This window comes from Clytia hemisphaerica, unplaced genomic scaffold, assembly GCF_902728285.1.
Source record: "Clytia hemisphaerica strain Z4C2 unplaced genomic scaffold, Clytia hemisphaerica genome assembly, whole genome shotgun sequence".
NCBI classification, from domain to species: domain Eukaryota; kingdom Metazoa; phylum Cnidaria; class Hydrozoa; order Leptothecata; family Clytiidae; genus Clytia; species Clytia hemisphaerica.
Window position 1 is genome coordinate 502,368 of NW_027104290.1, and position 22,497 is coordinate 524,864.

General features: G+C 34.4%; 1 protein-coding gene across 1 annotated transcript; it reads right to left on the bottom strand.

The window, feature by feature from the left end:
* Positions 1-474: 474 nt before the first annotated feature.
* Positions 475-21,098, bottom strand: LOC136817083 (uncharacterized). The gene is made up of 6 exons (XM_067073425.1): positions 21,044-21,098; positions 5,515-6,977; positions 3,400-3,718; positions 2,831-3,082; positions 1,939-2,092; positions 475-1,539 (listed from the first exon to the last, which is right to left on the bottom strand). Exons 1-6 carry the CDS (start codon positions 21,047-21,049, stop codon positions 1,391-1,393), a joined length of 2,343 nt encoding a protein of 780 aa, XP_066929526.1. The 5' UTR covers positions 21,050-21,098; the 3' UTR covers positions 475-1,390.
* Between the last annotated feature and the right edge of the window lie 1,399 nt (positions 21,099-22,497).

Here is a 22,497-nt window from a genome sequence, read left to right on the forward strand (position 1 = left end):
AAAATTTGCTGGCCCCTTTTTTGACCATATGGAAATTATAACATAATAGCTGACCTGCGTGCAAATTTATTTTTGCGAGATAATCTAGAAAATATCTAAGATTTTTGTACTCTATAAGAGTTACGATTTGATTTTTATCTGTTAAATCTATTCGTCATTCGTTTTATTAAAAAATTAAAATTTATTTTAAAGTAAAAGCTTTTCGCCTACGCCATCGTCAGTACAAACATAGAATGGTAAAAAAATCACAAATTTATCTGTTTCTGTTTATGTTATAAACATGATGATCTTAAATTTCCAGTGACTGCATAGAATAGACCCCTTGCACTCGAATCTCACTGAAATTTCCTTCAGTTCAAGATTTAAATTCAAAAAAGTGTGAAAAAGAAATTTGACCAAACTTTGACCTCCCTCCCCCGTTTCAAAATTAAACATTGGAAAACAGATTTTTTTTATGAAAGCCAAAATCAAGGGTTAAATGTGAAAAATCCTTATTCAATTTCATCTTCAGAAATGAAAGTTAAAATAGAATATACTAGTATGGTATTGAAAAATAAAAAAATAAAAAAATCTTAATAAAAAAAATTGACCATCAAAAAGGTAAACAAATAAAAAATATCAATGAACCCCCGTCTCACAGCCCCGCTGAAACTTCTTCCCACAGTGGAGATGGAAATTTCTATCAAAAACCCAATGGAGATAGAATCTCTATCTCCATTATTCCCAGACCCAGGTTAAAATATCAAGAGATGGATTGCAATATCTACCATTGAAATTCAAATGGGAATAGAAACAATGTCAATTTTCCAGTGTGCCCAAAGTTGTATGATGCTATTTTTCCACCGGAGACGAAATTTCAGCCAAATTTAGGGACCCACCGGGCCTTTGGCATAGGGTGTACCGTTTTATCTTTCAAAACAACACAATGAAATTCTATATTAACAGCGTGATTACGAAAATTCCTTTCTGGAACCAACCAGTAGTAGCCATAATTCAATTTCTTAAGATGTTCAGTTATCGAAAATATTTAATTAATTTAGTAATCTTTGTTGAAACCATACAACAAATAGTTGACTGTAGCCGAAAAAGGCATTTAGCTTTAGGAACTTGTAGAGCCATCATTAGAAAGTCATTCCGGTTATTGATACAACGTCAATGTTTTTACAGTTTTTATTAGCGTTTTCAATACGTTAATCGGTCTGCCATTTAAAAGCAATTTTATACACAAAACCCAACTGTATGTATAATCATGGTATTCGAGTTGAAGAGAATATATCGTCGCTTGGCAACAGTTGAAAGTAGCAGTCCTTCTTACACAGCAAAATTACCAAGAAGGCATAAACTCTCTTCTTCCTGCTCCCCGGGAATCAGAACCATCATGCATTAAGATTCAAATCCACATTCCAGCTCTCCCGTGATGCAAATGGTAAAACCTTGGCAACCGTTGGTGTACAATATAGTAACCCTTGGCAACCATACGGTCCATTACTTCCCAATCTTCTCCGCCCCATTTTGTACCGAATAATTTCTCGTTGTAACCTAAGACAAAGAATACGTAACATATAATTACTTAACTTAGCTAAGTAGGGAATGTTTACACCTTCTCCTTTATAACTGGGCCATTCCATTTTATGACCATACAAGGGGAGGGGTGGACGAACATTTCCAGGGGGTAATCCAAGAAGAATTTCCAGGGGGTCTAAATAGTGTAAGTGGATAGTATTTTAAGGGAAATAATTTTCACAACAACTAATTTTGGCAAACAGTAAAAATTCTTAAAAAAAATTGGTGAAAAATTAATTTGGTATTGACGCAATTTTTTAATTTTGGCAAAAAAATGCTAGAATCGCTAAAATTAGCACCTTAAAGGTAGCACAAAAGAGTGATATTGGTTTCAAATTTGAGAATGTTTTGCTGTGGAAAAATCTTAAAACTTACATCCAATTTCTTCCCAGTCATTTTTATACATCGCCATCATACCCGTTCCATAATCTAACCATTCACTTTTCTCCAGCTTTGTGTATTCTTCATGTTCACCACAAGCAAGTTTCAGTAACGTTGGATTGTATGATGTTCGTCCCTGTACTGTCATCTGTAAGAAGAATAGGTAGAGAATGAAAGAGAAATCAAACCAAATTTCAACCTCGTCACTGTGTATTCAAGGCTTTATTTGCGTTACTAAGGTCTAGTTTAGACGGTCGACTTTTTGTCAATTTTAATTGTGATATGAAACAAGTGGGCAAAAAGTTGGCAGAAAAAATCTTTACTTGGAAAATATAAGTCATTTGCATTGACGTCAAAAATGGACAATGCTTTGACTTTAGACAGCCAACTTTCTGTCCACTTTAATTCACAATTAGAATAGACAGGCAAAGAATGGGCCGTCTGAACTAGGGCTAATAGACGCCAGAAAATATTATCTGATAATACGCAGGGAGCGAGGTTGACCAAATTCGTTATCTCTAAACGATAACAAATAAAGTTGTCCATCAGAAGTAATCCTTGAACTGATAAACGTTAAAACACCCCTGTCTCAGCACCCTGGTGACTTTTCTTTCTGGTGGGAAAAATACACCTCCTCTCACAGACCCACCAGGACCCCTTCTTACTGGAGTTAGATCCCTCTGGAAGAGCCTGTTGAGTAGTGTTAAGAACATAGAGGGGGTACAATGAATGGAGACTTATTCTCTGTCTACAAATGAAAAAACAAGACGAAAGGAAAGATTAATTAAAAAGTCGGAATCATCAGAATATCTTGAGCTTCAACGCCGTATTTGAAATCGAGACTGTGTGGTGAAGACAAGGGCCAAAAAAAGTAAAGAAAAAATACCTTCTTTATTCGATCAAAGATATTCAACGGTAACTGCAAATGTAAATCCAAAATAAAAATAATGCTATTTTCATTTTCCACATGTTTTATCCCATAATTCAATGCTTTGACTTTGTTGAATTTCACAGGTTCTTTGTCCAATTTATCGGTATCGCGGACAGGGTTCAAGTATTTGTATTTTAGTTTACTTGATTTCAAGATTTGTTCGTAATTTCCATCTGTACTGTTGTAGTCGATCAAGTTCAAAATGACCTGTAATAAAATAGGAGGGGTGGAATGATGGAAAAACGTCAAACTTATGATCCTGCAACAGACAAGTTTTTTCCAAGAACCGGTAAAGGCCATTAAAAAAAAAGAGAAAAGGCTATTGAGTATTTTCTTCGGGCTCCAAAACTTTGCTAATTCTCCTGGAAAAGAACTTCAAATTGTAAAACTAAGAAACCTATTGAGAAAAGTCTTCAAGCTACTGGTCCGAAAAAAAGATGAAAATTTCTCGAGTTAAACGAGTTAAAAAATATTCACTGAACGAAGCAGCAAAAGTAGGTCCAGACAGAAAATAAAAAACTCACATTAGTTTCTTTAGTTTGTTCCATGATTTCTTCCAACATAAGAATCATATAATTCAACCATGATTTCTGATTCTTGATCGGTGTCAACAAGTTCACTTCGACATCCTTTTTTCCTGTATTCCATTCCTTCATAAAACATAAATCACCCTCGTCAGTCGGTTGCATAAAATGAGACGCTCTGTAAATCTTTTTTGATGAATCGGATTTCTTTCGAACATCTAATTCGATAAAGTAATGTGTTTTATCGTTTTCATGGAAACGTTGAGCCTGTGGTCCTGCGTTACGCTGAACATGGGCTAGACTGACCAACTCCAGATCGCTGCAACAAAAATAGAATTCAAAACCTAAATTATGTGTTGTTTTGAGCAATAGAAAAATGCCTTCTCTTTGGATGTTCAGATTACAAGAAAATTTCAAGACTTGATAGTTTGGGAGAAAAAGAAATCTGAATCTTAAAAATATAATCAAATCAAACTGTGAAATATTTGAATTTGAAAAATAATGATGAAAATTGGATCAGAAATCCAGAACGATCATATTTTCTTAAATCATTTGTAGGCAAACTTTCCAATGAAACAAGCATACTTCAAGTTCAGTAAGAATTTCACAGGTTCCTTGTCTAGCAACCTTTTAAGTCATCGAAAATATTCATAATAATAATTTATGTAATGATGTAATGTTTTATCTTGATGAACAAAAAAGACCGGGCGTTTGCCAATAATCTGGGATTCAAACAATAAAAGTAGTAGCAAACTTCCAGGCTATTTTGTATATGCCGACATGGGCACTTTCCATTTCTTTGCCGCAAAATTTAACACTTCTACAAAGATTTTGTATTAGATGGTTTGAAATGAAAAAAAGATAATAGTTAAAAGCTTTTCTATGTTCAAAAATAACTATTCAACAATGTTCAACTCAAAATTATAGTCCTTGGCGGGTTACGACATAAGTTGGCGCCCCAAAATGGCATACCAAAATGGCACCCCAAATGGTATACCAAATGGCACACCGAATGGCATAGCGAATTACAGGGCGTTTATTAGCAGCTAGATCAAAACGGTCATAACACAGGTCAACTCTAATTACTGTAAAATACGAAAGAAAATGTTTGAAAAACACTTGTTATTGTCAAAAATATCATATTTATATATTAAGGTATTTCATTGATCTAGAACCTTTTTAAAGGTCAAAATATATCCACGTGCTTTCGCATTCTGTGCCGTGTATAACAAGGACCTACAGTATAATGCTTGTATTATATATTACACCGATATAGGTGTAATATTACACATGTAATATTAGTTATCCTTTTAATATATATAAAGTACACGTGTTTTAAATAGAAATATTTTAATCTCACCTCTAAACAGAGTCCCCTGACAGAAAATAGCTATTGCACAATCGCTTTATCATATCCCATTATATCCCTTGCACCATCTTGGGTATGATAGCAAGAATTGATGAAAATAGCACCAAAAGGATTATAATCTATAAATATTTGACTATTTCGAACTAGCCGATAATAAACGCCCTGTAATTCGCTATGCCATTTGGTGTGCCATTTGGTATACCATTTTGGGTGCCATTTTGGTATGCCATTTTGGGGCGCCAACTTATGTCGTAACCCGTCCTTGGCTGATACTTCATATATTATTCAGAAAATGAAGTCAAAATCGCTACCTTATGCCCATGTCGGCATATGCCGACATCTGGCAAATAGGTCGAACCTTCTTTTTTACGCGTGGCAAATAGGTCTAACCTTAAAAAATACGAACGGCAGTTAAAGGGTTAACTCGAACCTCTATAACTCGAATGTCTCCTTAACTCGAAAATGTTTTCTTATTCCTTCAGTTAACAATGCCTTATAAACCTTACTCCATTACTCCAAATTTCCTTAAAATTTGTTCGAGTTATTATAACTCGAACAAATTTGCTTCCCCATGCTTGTTCGAGTTATGGAGACTCAATTGTATATACATTACGTCATGAATACACGTTTTTTATAAGAACATGTTAAGAACATTTTTCGGCTTAAAACTCAAAAAGTTAAGAGCATCCGAAGGCTTCAAAAATTCTGGATTTTCTCATAAAAAACTTGTATCATGTCTCACTTACCCATTATGAAGTTTGTTGAGCTTCTTGAAGAGCTGATTGGCTGATGCTATAGCTTCTTCTTTGCTAAGGGAAGTCCATCTGGGAACCAAACCATATTTGAAATATTCATCAGGGTAACTCAAGATATTATACGTGTAGCGTCGATAGCCTTCATACAAATGTGTTATGATTTTATAATCCTTTTGTACCTCGTCACAAGTCATGCCTGCTTTTCGGGCTTTCTCGTTACTCTCGAGTACCGAATATTTGTAAAACGACAACCGACGACTCTCACCGTCACTCATCGGTTGTAAATTCGGTGGGTTATATTTCTGTTTAAGCAAAGACGGTGTTAACCGACCCTTCATGCCATCTTTAAAGAAAAGATTTTTATCATCAAGAGTCGTAAAGCCAACTGAGTCATCACCAGATTTGCGCCATTTTAAAGAATATTTGGTGAAATATTTTCCACCTTGAAATACTTCAATCATATACACGCGATCACCTTTCAAATTGACATTCTTCTCTTGGAGTTGAAACATTTCGGACAACTGAATTTTCTTATCCTGTTCGTCCATAACATCTTTGGTTAACTTCAAATGCATCATTTCTTTGGACTTATCATACTTGATATCATTATTTAAAAGTTGAATCTTTTTCATAGAAACCCCTGTATCATATAAAAGTGCTTCAGCTCCATCGCGTGAAGATAACTTAAAATCGTATGCTTGATCGTCCTTCACAAATAAGTAACCATATACCCGCCTTGAGCTTCCATCCAGGATTCGATCTTGGTCCATCAACCTTAAGGAAATACTGGTATGTTGGGGTACCCTTGGGTACAATGGGTGCCAAATGGGGTCCGAAGATTCTCGGATAACGCACATGTCGAACCACCAATCAACAATTAAACCTTTGTAAACGTTCTTCTCGCCTAATTCATCATAACGTATTTTGTTATCGCCCGGTAATGTTGATATACGTTTTTGGAGATAACTAGCGAATGTTGTTTTTGCTTTGTTCGGTACCTCAGATTTTGGTTGACTTTCCTTAATCAAAGGTTTATCAGTTGCAGTGTTCGTTAATTTGGCTTTTGGTGGGTCGTTAAATACGTTAAATACTTTTCCTGAGTTTTGTTGCATTGCTTGTTTAATTGCATTCGTATCAACTCCTTTCTGCTGTAAAAGTTTCTCATAATATTCAGCTAACTCAGCTAAAACTAATTTTCGTTCATGATTAGATTGACGGCCACCGCCAACGCCTCCACCGCCGGCGGCTGCACCTTCATTCGAAGTTACTTCAATACTGGTCAAACTCTTATGTGTATACGTCCTTGAGACTAACGAAATATTCAAGTTTATGAGTACGATAATAACCAATATAAAACCTAAAACAACTTTCGCCATTTTCCAGAGTGTCACTGAATTTGATAAGAAATATCTCGTCCTCATCGTGGCACCAATGCTTCCTCTTATATCAACTCCCTGTCAAATAAGAAGAAAGCTTTTAAATAAAATTCAGTTTTGTGTCTTTACTTAAATTCATTAAACGATAAGTCATTATGTAGGCACATTAAGCTATTAAGTGTAAGTATGCTAACATCATTAAGATTTAATTAGATTGTCAATTAGTAACTAAGAATGCATCGGTGAGTAAACTTAATAAAACATATCTAGGTGGACATTCAGTTGTTTGCAAAATTACTCATGAAACACAAAATGACAATGCAATGATAAAAATTAAAACTGTTCAAAAGGTCTTTATATACAAAAAAAGAATCTCTTTAAAGTTGATAGGATTTCAAATTAGTCAGCAAATCAGTGTAAATTGTTAGCAGTTTCTGTATTATAAAGCTTATATAAAGTACTGACTGTTCTCGGAACCTTAAGGGTATTTTCGTGTAAATACAGTATATGGCCCCTAAAACGTAGGTCGTTAATAACATAAGGATTCCGACAAGCAGATTTAAATCAGAATTGATGAAAGAATGATGCCTATACTTAAAAATGAGGATGTTTTCGATGGTTTGAGACAGATTCAATATAAAATATTTGCATCTGAAGGAAATATTGTACAACACCAAAATTAGATAAAAATTGCATATAACGGCAAGCTCGCAATGTATTGGCAAGCGAAATCGTCGGCCTTTTCAATACACGTCAGGTTTGAATCCGATGGTATTTCCGCAAAACATTATAGGGTAATAGGTTGTAACATGGTGTATAGTATACTACTATGTATTACAAAACAAATTACATCAGCCATGGGGTTAGGATGAGTAATTTTTGTCTAGTCTCCCTGTTTTCACATATACTCCAGTGTTTTCCCTTGCTTTTACCAGACATTAGCCCTACTAGTGAAGGACATGGGGTCAAGCCGAACTAATTTTTTGGTTTCGCATTGTTTTGTCATATGTACTTCAGTGTTTTCCCTTGTTTCCCGGGAAATAAAGTAGAGATGTTAAAGTTTTGCATGATAGATTTGAGAGAAATTTTAGATTTGATCGACATTTTGGGGGCCACATACCGAAAGGAATTTTCGAAGGGTGTCGTAGAAGTAGGAAATTGAAACAAGGTTAAGTCATCACTATTTTGAACTCCTCTATGACTAATATCTAGAAGTAATTAACAGATACACGTTTTTATAGGAACAAACTTTTTAAGAACATAAGGCTTCGATGGCCAACATATTAAGAACCCCGGGGGGGGGGGGGGCAGCTGGGCAAAAGGACCGACGGGTATGTGCGGGCACTAAGGGTGTCTTTTTCAAGGCACCTCAAATGCACTGTAAGGGTCAGAAAAACTAGAGATGCACTGTAAGGGTAGAAATTTCAGAAAATTCTTGAAAAATCTAGATATTTTGTCCAAAAATGCTAGAATTTTGACCATTTTTTGCACGAAAGGGATCGAAAATTTGGGGGAAAATGCACTCTAAGGGTATGATTTTCACTGATTTTTGCTGCACTGTAAGGGTGCAATTTTAAAAGCCAATTTTTGGCCCGCACATACCGTCAGTCCGCAAACCCAGTGCCCCCCCCCGGGATTAAGAACAAGTTAAGAATATTTTAAGGCTTTGCTCTAAAACACCCAATTTCGCACAAAAATACCCACAAAATGGTGAAATGTTAAGAACGTTTTTAGGCTTAAAACTCAAAAAGTTAAGAACATCCAAACAAAGTCTTCAAAAATTGTGGATGTTCTTATAAAAAAACGTGTGTTGAATGAAAATGTCAAAAATGCATTCTCTGTTTCAATGCAACGTTATCAGTACAAAACCACGCTTCAATTTTAGAAAAACCCACGATAGGAAAGCATCCCTAACATTAGCCCATACTGTAATCTTTCATCACAAGGTCCTGTTAATCAAATTTGCAGAATTTCCAAGACAATGGCTAAATAATAAATTATCTATACATTGAAAATTACACTAATTATGCAATGAATAACAAAGAACAACACACTATTTTTCATGTGAACAGGTAAAGTTTTTTGAGGCACATATGTTCTTATATTCTCAGTACTTTGAGCCACAATTTATTCTTATTCTGTGTTCTTTTTCATAATGTAACAATTGATATTTACTTGAAATTCAGTCAAACATTCCAGACTAAAATTTATTCTTGAATTGTTCTTATGGTTTTAGGCTCAAAAACATTGTTCTAATAAAATCTTTTTCTTCACAGCAAACTGATAACAGAGCCATACATGGTATTTAACACACGAGCCATATGTAGATAGCAATTTGTATCATGGTACTCGATATAAAAGAACAACTAAATTGGTAAATTTTTCGATAATTAGCCTCAGTTATCGCATAATTACAACTATGACTACGCCCTTTGATTGGTTGAGAGAATCTTCTTCAAACTACATCCAGAAACTTTTTGTTTTTGTGCAGTTCAATTTGATATTTTCTGTTTTTTTTGTCTCAAATCATGCTCCATTACTTTATGATTATCAATAACGACTTCTGAATGCTTCTATTTGACGACGGATTTAATTTAGCGGTTTCTTTGTTTTCAAGTGGTATATTATTTGAAATTTAGTGGAAAATGTTAGTTTCAATCTGGAATTTGTAGAAAAGCCACACGGGCCACTCAGAGCCGCGCAGCTTAGGTACAATTAAGTGGCTTCAAATCCTACCTAGGAGATTCGCTTCTAGCGCTTCGGGCTTTTACTTCATTGAATCAAACATTATCTTAAACACCTTACACAATCAGTTTCGTCGCCGCCACCCCTTTTTAACAAACGGATTATATTCTAGAAATCTTATCTCTTATACGTGCCTTTGCAGTAGCGTAGACAGGAGGGGTACAAAATTTGTGTGGGAGAGCAGATTTTTTTGACACTGCAATTATCTATTCATAATGTAAAAAGATAATTAGAGTGTCATAAAAATCTGCCCTCCTACAGAATTTTTTTGCCCCTCCTCCTGTTTACGCTACTGCCTTTGAGTGCTTCAGAATGGAGGAGCCAAAATACCGATAGTACTTCAAACCATAACTTTTGGTACAGAAACTCTTACAAAACTCAGGCCGCAGGAGCCTCTGAAAGTCAAACTTTCAATAAAATTTCAAGAGGCTGAAATTTCGATTTCTAAAAAGGCTTGGCAGTGAACGTGTTAAGTCAATAAGTAATTAAAGTAAGCGTATTACGAAAAGTTTAGAGTATTTAAGCCTGAAAACCACGAGAAATCGGAACAGCCCACCTCATACTAACTTGTTCGTATGAAAAAAGCGTGTACAACGCCTGCCATTAATGGAAGTGTCTATCTTAGACTAAACATAGGGCTTCAATGGCAAAAATATTAAGAACAAGTTAAGAACATTTTAAGGCTTTCCAGACTCGAAAACAACCGATTTCTTAAAAATGGCTAAAATTAAGAACATGTTAAGAACATTTTAAGGCTTGAACTCAAAAAGTTAAAAACATCCGAAGGCTTCATAAATTTTAGATGTTCCAATTAAAAAAACGTGTATTTACACGTTTTTTTTTTATATAAGGAACCTTAACTTTGCTCTGTTTTACAGAGAATTTCAGCCTCAAAGTTCCATATCGAGTTCCTTATTTACATAGCTGCTAAGTTTGGATTCGCAAAAATTGGATTCCTTAAAACTGGTTTTCTTATTCTCAGCCTGAGCAGTTTCTTAACAATTCCTTATATTTTGGACCATTTTCAGCCTTGAGTTCCTTATAAAAAAAACGTGTATTTATCTTCATCATGATGTCGATATCACGTTATTTGTATTAAATGTATATTTCTTGACCTAAATTTGGTAATTATTCAATTATTTTCAAAAAATTAATTAATGTAACCAACATTATCTACACTTATTTTATAAGAACCATTAAACTTTTGCTGAGGCTCGACTGTTCGTTTTTTTTTGTTGGAAATTTGAGCTTCAAATTGTTCTCATCCTGTTCTTATTTATAGGGTGTTATTGAGGTATTTTAGGCGTTATACCTAATTTTTACTACTTTGACCCTAAATTCCTTGAAATTAAGTAATTTCAGACTCAGCATTACTCTTAAATTGTTCTTATTTTTTGGAGACTTTGAGCCTCATTGTTCTTACAAAACAAACAAGTGATACTTTTATGGACCTACCTGGTTATGCATTTAACACATTTATAATTGATATCTACGTGAGCATGACCGTTAAAAAATAATTCAAAACACAAATAGTGACGATCTATTAAAATTAGTCGTTTGTTTCTTATAAAAAAACGTTCAGAAACCAAAATTTCACGATCTGGAAATATTCTTTCATTTTCAAGACTTCGTGAGCAAAAAAACACCTATATCATCAAAAAATTGAGTAATTTGACTAAGAACATTGATGTATGCTTATTAATAGTGATTCTTATAGATAAATATGCGTTTTTTGAGCTGAAAAATTTGTTTTTTTTACAAAAATCTGCTTGAGCCATCTTTTACCTACTTTCATGCAAAAAATCAGAAAAAAACAATGATCCAATATTTCTCAAAGTCCAAAAAAAACCGTTTTTTATTTTAGCCATTTTTTGGCCCAAATTTGCCCAAAAACATTTTTTTTCGAAAATCGGGCTCCGTCACAGTGGCGTCACTAGGGTGTCGCTCCTGAAGACTCAGCGACACCCTTTTTTGACAAACTAAAGTTTTTGAAAGACAAGAAATAAAAGGAAAATAAAAAGCGCTGGTAAGAGGACGACGCGCGTCGACTAGCGCTCGTACGGACACGCGCGGCGTGCGGCTTTTTTAGAAAATCACGTCGCCTTCAATGGGCGGTTTTCAATTGGCGGCGATGTTTTAAATTGGCGGAGATATTTAGATTTTAATAAATTTACGGCACCGAATCAAAATTCAGTATTGCGATTCCTTAGCTTAGTAGAGCTCGGTAGAAATGAAGACAGCTCCGGGACCGTAAAATAAGAAATTTTTCTTCACTTTGGCCTTCATCGTCTGCACAAAAACAATGACACGGCTACCGACTTTAATATTTATTGTTATCCTCTTTGTTAAATTATTAGCAGAACAAAAGAGGTCTCGTCGGTGACCGTAAATTATAATTATTTTATCAGAAAACGAGTAGAAGAGGAGGTAGGCTGCAGCATAGACTAAAGGCTGCAGATGAGGGGACTCATTGAATGCAAGATCTTTCTTCGATTATATTATGATGTGAGACTATTACCATGAGAGAGCCGAGAGATATATTTGGAATACTGTATCAGAAAAAGTTTTCAAGACCTGATAGTGCTTCTCTTGTTTTTGGGAAGAATTGTACTGATGAAGAAAAAAGAATGCTATTCGTCGTAAAGACAGCAAAAGTTGCTTGTTTCCAGAATGGCAAATAATAAAGTAAAGATTTGTGATTGAACATTGACTATCGTATGTGGCAATATATAAGAGAGAGTACTTGTACAGATACTATGCTGTAGTTCTGTATTCTGATTGGATTGCATGACATGATATTGTATTATACTGTAATGGATAGATGATAGACAGTTATTGGTTTTTGACTGGTTGTGGTTTCTTGTTGTTTTATGAATTTGAGACTTTACAGACAATGACATTTTTCGTTTTCGAAAAACATAAAATTGTCGGTGCTTATTTTCAGTGACAGCTATACGAGACCAAGACTCAAGAAAATGTTTTTTTTTTTGGGGGGGATTGATTACATTGTTTTGTATACGGTATTTTAGCCTGCTAGTCTAAAGTAATTTTTATTTATTTTGTTGAAGTTATTTTTATGAGGCTTTGTAAAATCATACAAAAATACTTTAGTCAAATCACAAAATTACACTCAAGAAACGAATTCTTCTTGTTGACTTTTCTATATAACGAACATAACATAACTTTTGAAAAAATGAAAAATTTTTCCTTCACTCTCCATGGCACTTTACAATAGAATTTCATTTATATTTTACAAAAGGAGCGCATAAACTGTAGTGGAGAGTTTATTTATCCGGGAATTTTCCCTAGGACAAAAGGAATTTCCCAATGGGCAATATCATTCTTTTAAGAAACCAAGCTATTATTACGAAACGAGACACTCACCTCTTGTATTTTTCATCCAATTGTGGTCTGCCACCATGCAACAAATGGTAAACTCGTCTAATGGTGAGTTGCCGTTAACCCACGTGCAACGTGGCCTGTGTTGGGGTTCACAGGTTGGGATCTGCAGCCCATAACGTCCCCCGGTTTGTTTGGAGGAAGTATTTGGGCGTTATATTTTAACACCGCCCTAATGAAATTAAACCGCCCTCTAACCGCCCATTTTGAAAATTGAAATTGGGCAACACCCCTTGAAAAATCCTGGCTACCCCTGCGTCAATTCGACGGTTAAGTTTATGCATCTTTGTGCAAAAAATCAAGAATGAAAAGAATGAAAAGCCAATCTCGAGAAAAGCTAATAAGTAATTGATAATGTGCTTATAAAAAAATATCGAATTTGGCCAATTTTTCTATACAAGCACGCCAAGCAACCAAAATTTCATGTCTTAACACACATATTCTTCAAAAGTAAGCCCTCGTGAGCAAAAATAAACATCCATCTCATAAAAAAAGAGTAATTTGACTAATAACATTGATGTATGCTTATTAATAGTGATTCTTATAGATAAACATGCGTTTTTTTTTGACCCGGGGGGGCACTGGGTGGGGACCTGACGGTTATGTGCGGGCCAAAAATTGGCTTAAAAGACCCTACAGTGCAGCAAAATCAGTGAAAATCATAACCTTAGAGTGCATTCCCCCAATTTTCGATCCCTTTCGTGCAAAAATTGGTCAAAATTCTACCATTTTGGTCAAAAGATAGATTTTTCAAGAATTTTCTAATTCTACCCTTACAGTGCATCTCTAGTTTTTCCGACCCTTACAGTGATTTAAACATATTGGAAAGGTACCCTTAGGACCCCACAACCCGTCGGTCCTTTTGCCCAGCTGCCCCCCCCGGGTTTTTGACCCAACAAAATTTTTTTGCAAAAATTTACTTGAGCCATCTTTTACCTATAATGGTACCCTACTGTCATGCAAAAAATTAGAAAAAATTTATGATCAATTTTTCACAAAGTCCAAAAAACCCGTTTTTTTTAGCTGAAATTTAGCTAGCTGCATGCATCCCCAATTAGTTTTGATAGGGGATGCGAATCAGCTCTAATCGCTTCCCGAGAAAATACCGAATAGCTATGTATTTTGCAAATTTTGGCGACTTGTTTTTCAAAAAACTCGATTTGTATGTTGAGTTATTATGACGTAAATAGAAATCAAATAAGATTCAATTAAAAAGAACAATGGCTAGAAATCTCTCTTTCTCCTCTTTTCTTTTTGTTTATCGGAAATTAATGAATTGCAAACAAAACTCTCAAGATACAAAAAGAACGACAAACTGTCAATCAAAGTTCTCTATCATTCAACTCTTTTTTTGGTTAGCAGATTTTTTGCTAAGTTCGGAACGGTTTTTTGAGTCTGTTCGCATCCCCTATATCAAAATTCAGAGGGGATGTTTGCAGCCTAAATTTAGCCAATCGAAACGGGCTCCGTCACTTTGGCCATCACCTTTTGCACCTTTGTACGTCAAAATCAAAAATTCCTATGATTCAATTTGAGAAAGTGGTACAGACGAACGAACAGACGACGAACGGACGGACAAACACAAGTTAATTTATAGGACCTCCACCGGGGTAGGTCCAAAAAGTGTATCGGAAACATAATATGTAATATACATCGGAAATTGCTATACATTGTATTGGAAATATAAATACTTTCATTGCCTTCCTAAACTGCCTCTTTATTTAATGTTATTAAAACCACATCTTACCCCGAAAATCCTTCCCATTATATCAAATTTACCCTAATAAAATAGAATGAAGACACGACGCAATGATCACATTTCAGTATAGCAATCTAGCGTGGTCCAGTTGCAAATTTTCAGACAAAACATGATAATTGAGATTCCGAAAGAATAATAAAAAAAGATTTTCCTAATGTTATGTAAAAACGAAGAAGGAAAAATCTGAATTCGTTTCACTGTACTATTCCTCTCTTTATCTTTCGGGAGTTTACAGAGAAAATACTATACACGTTTTTTTTTTTATAAGAACGTCAAAAATTTTCGAAGCCTTCGGATGTGCTTAGTTTTTTGGAATTGAAGCCTAAAATTTTAAAATGTCTTATTTTCAGCATTTTTGAGCATTTTATGGAATTTCTTAAGAAATTGCATGTTTTAATCTAAAAGCCTTAGTATGTTCTTAGAATGTTCTTAATTTTGGGCCGAAGCCTAGGTTTGATTCTTATAAAAAAAAACGTGTACACGAAACTGATTTAGAAAGAAATGATTGACTTCAGAAAAAAACTCCATTATTTTCTCTATCTTTTTTCTCTTAAACCTTGGGTAGGGAGGAGCTATACCCTCTTTTTTGTTTATCCTTCCATCGATATAAACCTAAACATTACGAAATCTACATATGCGAGAATAAAGTTATTAGTTACGCGATATTTTAACAATTTCGTTGATATTCTACCAACCGTTTACCACCTACTCTACTAGGCTCAAATCTTTGGAAAAAATGACATTGATTCACCAAAAAAAATTGTTAAACACAAAAAGTACCTTCGCTTAAAATTCTCTGTACAGCCTTCAGTTGCGATAAATAATTCATTTTATCAAAGGTTTTTTTCTCTTGTGCGAGAAATAAAGTAGAAAGATATTTTGACTTTGCTTTTTAACACTATAATGTTATTTATCCCCCATCAAAGAATTAAATTCTCCTTAAAGAGGGACGATATTTTAAATAATTAAAAAATGTTTTCAAAATTTTCATTTTCACCATTTTAGGGGCATTTTTGTCCATTTTTCTAAGAAATCGAGTGTTTTATAGTCAACAAAGCCTTAAAATGTTCTTAACTTGTTCTTAATATTTTGGCCGTCGAAGCCTTATGTTCTTATATAGTTTGTTCGTATAAAAAACGTGTAGCTAGCAAATGACGAGCCCTCTTCATTAGTTACCGTGGGATATCCCCTCTCAGAAAAAAAACAATGAAACAAAAATCCATTGCAAAAATTACGTGTGGTCTTTTAAAAATGAACAATGCGTTCTTAAAGGTTTTGTGTTTACATAAGTGTTCCCGTTTCATATCAGAACATATTTCATATCGGGACAGTGTCTTCCTATTGTTATGTTATGCTGATGTAAGCGCAAAAAATGTTTTTCTTTTCCTCTTCTTGACCAATCTTGCTCCACATCCGTGTCAATCCAGTGCGAAAAAGCTTGGAAATTAAAATTGACGAGTAAGCAAACGATATCACTCTTATTTAAAAACAAAACCTTTAAATGTGTAGAAAAACTAAAACCTAAATAAAAATCAAGCCTTAATTTAATTATTGACAAACTTCAAGCGCTTACAGATCGAAATCAATTATTTAAAACCCTGACAAACATTTAAAACACATAGACAAACAAATCAGATAATATGTGAGAGGACACTCAGAATTTCAAATAAGAAATCGAAGATTTCCGTAATTAAACATGAGAAAAGTTTATTTTTTCAATCGGATATTGTTAATAAATAAATCATTATTCATCGGTTATAGTGAAAGCCGTATTTTCTTGATAATGAATGAAACAAAAAATAACAATTTGTGTTTTTAAACCATTTGATTATGTAAACAAAGGATTATTATGTCACGCGAGAAAATATTCCGTCAAAAGTTCCCCTTTATCTTTGTCTGAGAAAAAATATAGCCTGGAGACCCTCTCTATGATTCTTTCTTATCAGACTGACGGCGAAATGCATAGCATGGTCCAGGCTATCAAATTTGATTATTCTGTCACATTTTCCTTGTTAATCATGGGGAAATAGCATGGAGACCCTCTCTATGATTCTTTCTTATTATAAAGACTGGCTATCAAATTTGATTATTCTGTCACACTTTCTTAGTAATCCACGCAACATTCAAAACCGTCCTATATCCATCATTCATTCATAACAAAAATTCAAAACTTCTTTTTTTGGTCCAGCGCACAGCGCAATGGGCCTTTAAAACACAACTGGTCGAAAAGATTAGACTTTGTCGGGGCATATGCGCGCAATTATCAATCGACGATTTCAGGCTAAAATCGAACTACCTGACTTTCTATTGTGCGCATGCGTAGGAAAAAAACACATCTAATTAATACCTCCAACTTATATGGTCAAATCTTTCTTTCTTAATTAGTAGAAAAAAGTTTAAAATAATTAAATCTTTATTGCTCTATACATTGAAAAAATAAGCCTGTTGTATGGCGATTCTGCAGCGGAAAAATATGCTGACAGTGCCAACACTGCTGGGCCTTTACGCCACTTACCACTTAGGTTTTCTTGTTGTAGTACTTAAAGTTTCATGTGTACAATCATCAGCGATATACAAGATGTTGATCTGTTACACGTTTTTTTTTTATAAGAACAAACTATATAAGAACATAAGGCTTCGAGGCCCAAAACATTCTAAGAACATACTAAGGCTTTGGAGACTTAAAAACATGCAATTTCTTAAGAAATTATGTACATCAAAATGCTCAAAAAATGCTGAAAATAAGAACATTTTAAGAACATTTTTAGGCATCAAATCTAAAAAAACTAAGAACATCCGAAGGCTTCGAAAATTTTTGACGTTCTTATAAAAAAAACGTGTAGATCATATAATAAATATCAAAGTACTGGTATCCTAACTTTACACCTACCGCTACCGGCAGTTACATCAATGTGCCTTCTTACCTGTCTTTAGGGGGGGGGGGCGTACGGGTTTGTCGGTGTGTCGGTATTGACCCTTTTTTGTGTAGGTGTTTCGGTGTTTTAAGTAAAAAGTGTCGGTATTTCGGTGTTGGACATGCCTTGCGGTGACGGTAAAATTGATTTTTTGGGTCGGTATTTCGGTGATTCGAGAAATACTGGCGGTGAATCTGCATATTTCAAAGGATCTCATAAGTTTTTGAATCTGCATTTCAGCTATTGAATATCTTATCTATACAAGAATTGTAGCTATGACGATGAGTAGAATTGTAGCTATAATATAGCTATTTTTGGTAGCTACCCTGTCTCATCCTCTTTTTAAAATTGAGTGCATAATGCTGTTTCTTAACCACTTCTTTACGGGAAATGTGCACTTTAAAAAAAAAATCATAGTAGTGGGCAACAGGTAAAGAAAGCCAAGTTTGCAGAATTTCTCGAGGTCTCGAATGCAGCACTCGTCAAAAATCAACAATCGTTAAATTCTTTCATTTTACGGAATAATCCATTAACTTATGATTTAGATGCGTTTTTCAGCATTTCTGGCACCTTAAATTTCAAATTTTGCCTCCTCGGGCCAAACCATGGTCGGCCCTCGAAAAATATCTCATTTGCCTTTCAATATAAAATACTTCCTGTGGTCCTCCCCTTGCAGAGCTCTCTTTGTAGGCTTTCAATACCAATTTAGTTTCAGCCTAAATCAAACGAACTATTTATCTGGATGGCGCAGTAAAATGACTAGTTTTGTGAATAAAAAGACTAAAGAGAGCGTTTTTAGCCAAAAGAGATTTCCTGAAATATTTTTCTGTCGGCGCAAACCATGCTTGTGCCTTCTTTTACCCGCGTTGCTTTGTTTCAATCGGTTTGCGACCCTGTCTATGGTTAAAGCGTTTCAAAGACAATGTAATGAGAAACATGCTAAGGCTTCAGGGGTTTCCACCCGTGAATGATTAGAAAACCCATTTCTTGGGATTGGGAGGGGTTCTCCGTTATAATGTCATGCCGTGAATAAATCACCAAATGAGAGATTACCAAAAAGATCGAAACTTGTTGATGCTCGCTGTGGTTTTTGTGGTCTTATGCTGACTAACTTTCTCCTTTTTAGGAGCTCTTTTAGAGCCACTCTATACACACATGAGGCTCTTTGCTTATTCTGCAAAAGCATAACATTATTCACGCTACTGCATTAAAAACACAGACACTTTATTTCAATTCTTATTCATCTCTTAAAAGTCAAAACATTGCAAACTTTCGTTGAAATGTAATTTTAGAAAGAGAACATTCTATTGTTTAATTGAACAATGAAATGACGTTGCGCGCGTTCTTTTCTTTTGATGATTGGTTTAAAAAAGTGCTATATGTATAAAATGTCAGCATTTTTTAAAACAGCAATTCAGACCTCGCTAAAAAGCGTCAATGTGGCTTTAAGCTGGTTTGACCTTTCTCACACCAAAGTTTTTGCCTGCGGCGCCAAAATTTCAAAGAACCCGTTTCTTGTTTCCGTGCCCCCTACTCCTGCCTCTTTTTAGCCATTGATGGAGAAAAAACTAAGACCAGCGGCGTAAAAGCTCAAAGATTATCAGGTAATTTTTCTGAGAAAATTTTAGAAAACAAAAATGTTGTGTAGAACAAATCGCCTTTTATTTTTGGTGCTAAATCGGTTTAATATGGGGCGTTTTTAGACAGATTGAAAGTTGAAAAATTTTCTGTCGGCGCAAACCATGGTTGCGCCTCCTTGTCCAGAAGATTTTTACATTTCAAATTACAAGGAAATAAATATCAAGTTATCATTACCACCATCTTCGTATAAATAAAAATTCCAAGTTTCTTAACTCAAAGATTCCGGGCGCTACTTTCAACCATTCACTGCTCTTACAGTTTATGTCACTTAATGATGGAGGGCGCAAATAAGGACAAAAAATACCAGGGGCGCCTATTTCATAGTTTGCACCATCGAGAAAATTAAGCCAGGTCGCTACTGAAAAAGAGCTCTTTTGCGGCGCCCTTTTCTAACGGTGCTTTCGGCTAAGGTAGATTTACTTCTAATAACGTTAAAAAAGATCTCATTTAGCTAAACAAGAGGACAAAAATGGGAAAATTTTCTCCGTTTGCGCAAACCATGGTTGCGCCTTCTCCTCCATTACTTTATACATTCAGATATCTCTTTTGTTCCCTCGTTTTTTGCAAAGATCTTTTAAAAACTTTTTAAATGTTTTTCTTCAAAGTCAACTAAAGTAAGCACTAAAGTAAAAATAGCACTTTAAACCCTTCAAAGTGTTCCCTAAAAATTCTGGATTTGTTTATCCACTAGTCGTTGAAAAACTGAGCTTTAAAGATTTAAAACCCTTGAATCGGCGATAGTTTTCTCCAAGAAAAACTGAACTAGTGCACTACTACGCTCATGAGATTTTGCATTCGTACTAAGAATAAAAATCTTAGGTTTGCTCTAAAAGACGTCGGTGTCGGTGTTTTAGGAAAATTTTGTCGGTATTACGGTGATTTAAGAAAAATCTGTCGGTATTTCGGTGTTGGCAACCCTCGTACGCCCCCCACTCTTTAAAAATATAAATAAAAGTAATCACGGAAAAGGACGTGAAAAAAAAAAGACATAAGTGTGAGAACAGAGTAATCAAACTCGTTAGAAAAAGTACCATTAGAAGTCATAAAAAATCAACCTGAATAAATGCAATCGAAATTCCAGAGAACTTCATAATTCCCCAAACAACATTACATTACTATGTCAAACTCCCATCACATAAATTTTACAATTACGTCAGAGTAGACTACGCTCGCCACCGAAGAGGTTTATTTGTAAAGGGTAATTACATTTTATTGTTCGCTTCTTTTTTAAAGATTGGCCGGGTTGGAAAAGTATGAATTTCTTTGTACATATTTTACCTACCCCAAATATTTAGGAGGCTGAGTTTTAAACAAATGGTCAAGTTGAAACGAACGATAAATGTATCAAGGTCTGTTTTATTTACCCCCTGGTGACTTAACAAAAGAGACTTAACTCGATGTTACAATCCAATTATTGAAAGTTTGTCTCGGCCTTTTTATAATGAGCGAGACATACGTTCTCTGATTACGCAATTTTCATATTGACATTTTCGAGGCATTTTGATGTAACTGACCGGTATTAAATACACGCTTCTTTTATAAGAATAGACTTTATAAGAATGTCCATGATGAAAATGGCCAAAAAATTAAGAATAATGCTAAGAATATCACCATCATGGAATTTGGCTACTGAAGCGAAGGATGCTATTTTTACAGCATTTTCAATTATATAAATTGCCAATTACCTCCATAAATTGCCTCCAAGTAAGGCTCACTCCTTTCACAAAAATGCAATTTTATGCTTGAGACGTATATACTAAATGTTAAATCTAGTCTGAATTAGGATCTTCACCTAAGAATGATGTTAAGAATATTTAGGGTGATTTTCCCAAAAAAGTTAAAATTATCCATGATGAAATGGATTTACACCATTCTTATTTAAAAAAAAGCGTGTAAATCGAAATAAAACCCACATCTTCTTTTGTATCAAAAACAAAATCGATCCTACTTCCTCAACTTCAAAACCATGAACAAAATGTTATGTTGCTACAAAACAAATCAAAAATAATAATATAAGACATGAAACAAAAGTTCTGACAAAATAGCAGGGTTATTGAAGGGGTAATTATGTTTTTCTCATTTTTAATTGCGTGTTTTATCTATTACCAAGAAAGCAATTTCATTCAAATACTGTAATTGATATAAATCTCATAGCCGCAGCACTGAATTTGTCAATAAGTACACGTTTTTTCTTTATAAGAACAAACTATATAAGAACATAAGGTTTCGATGGTCTAAATGTTAAAAACAAGTTGAGAACATTTTAAGGCTATTTTAGAGTCTAATGGCCAATTTCCCAATTTCTTAAGAAAATGAACAAAAATGCTCACAAAATGGTGAAATTAGGAACATTGTAAGAACATTTTTAGATTTAAAGGTCAAAAAGTCAAGAACACCCTAAAGCTAAGACTTCAAAAATTTTGGATGTTCTTATAAAAAAATGTGTACCGTAAACCCTACACCTTTACGTCTAAAGTGGTCACACCCTGAAATATGATGTTGTACAAAAAACCAATTAATCTTAAAGAAAAAGTAATTCTTTCCCCAATAGCTGATTCAATTTTTCGTCCTTGTTTTGACCTGTTCCTTTTTAATCAGAAAACATACAGCTACACTCAAAGTTCGATTTAGTCAAAATCAACTGACTTAGATTGCCAAAGATTCAAAATATAATATACTGCGACATCGAGAAAATTCACTAAAAAGTTAGAATATCCATAGTCATTCACATATGGTATTAAAAATAAAATTTACCAATACTTATACAGTTGAGAAAAGTATTTGCTGCGGTTCGCTTGAATCGTGTTCATACCTTATTGTGAAACATGCTCAGTCAGCAATTTGTAGCAATTACAAATGAGTGGGAGAAAAAATATGACAAGAAATGACAAAAAATTTAATAAGATCTTAAATAAGTAACTATGGCAACATAATATTCATATTGCAATAAAGGTAACAGGATTTGCCATCCCATACAATTATGTTTCTTATAAAAGGAGGCGAAAATGTTGAATGTTTTTTTAAAATGTTTTCAGCTTTTTTAGTTTTGCAGCGTAAAAATATTCCTAAAATAATCTTATTTTAACACTATCATTTGAACATTATCTCGCTATTCTTAGTTGCCTCAGGTTGCCTACTT

Coding starts and splice junctions, on each gene's coding strand:
- LOC136817083 (XM_067073425.1), bottom strand. Junction 3,083..3,399: donor AACAAACTAAAGAAACTAAT/GTGAGTTTTTTA, acceptor ATTTTATTACAG/GTCATTTTGAACTTGATCGA. Junction 1,540..1,938: donor TGACTGGGAAGAAATTGGAT/GTAAGTTTTAAG, acceptor TCTTTGTCTTAG/GTTACAACGAGAAATTATTC.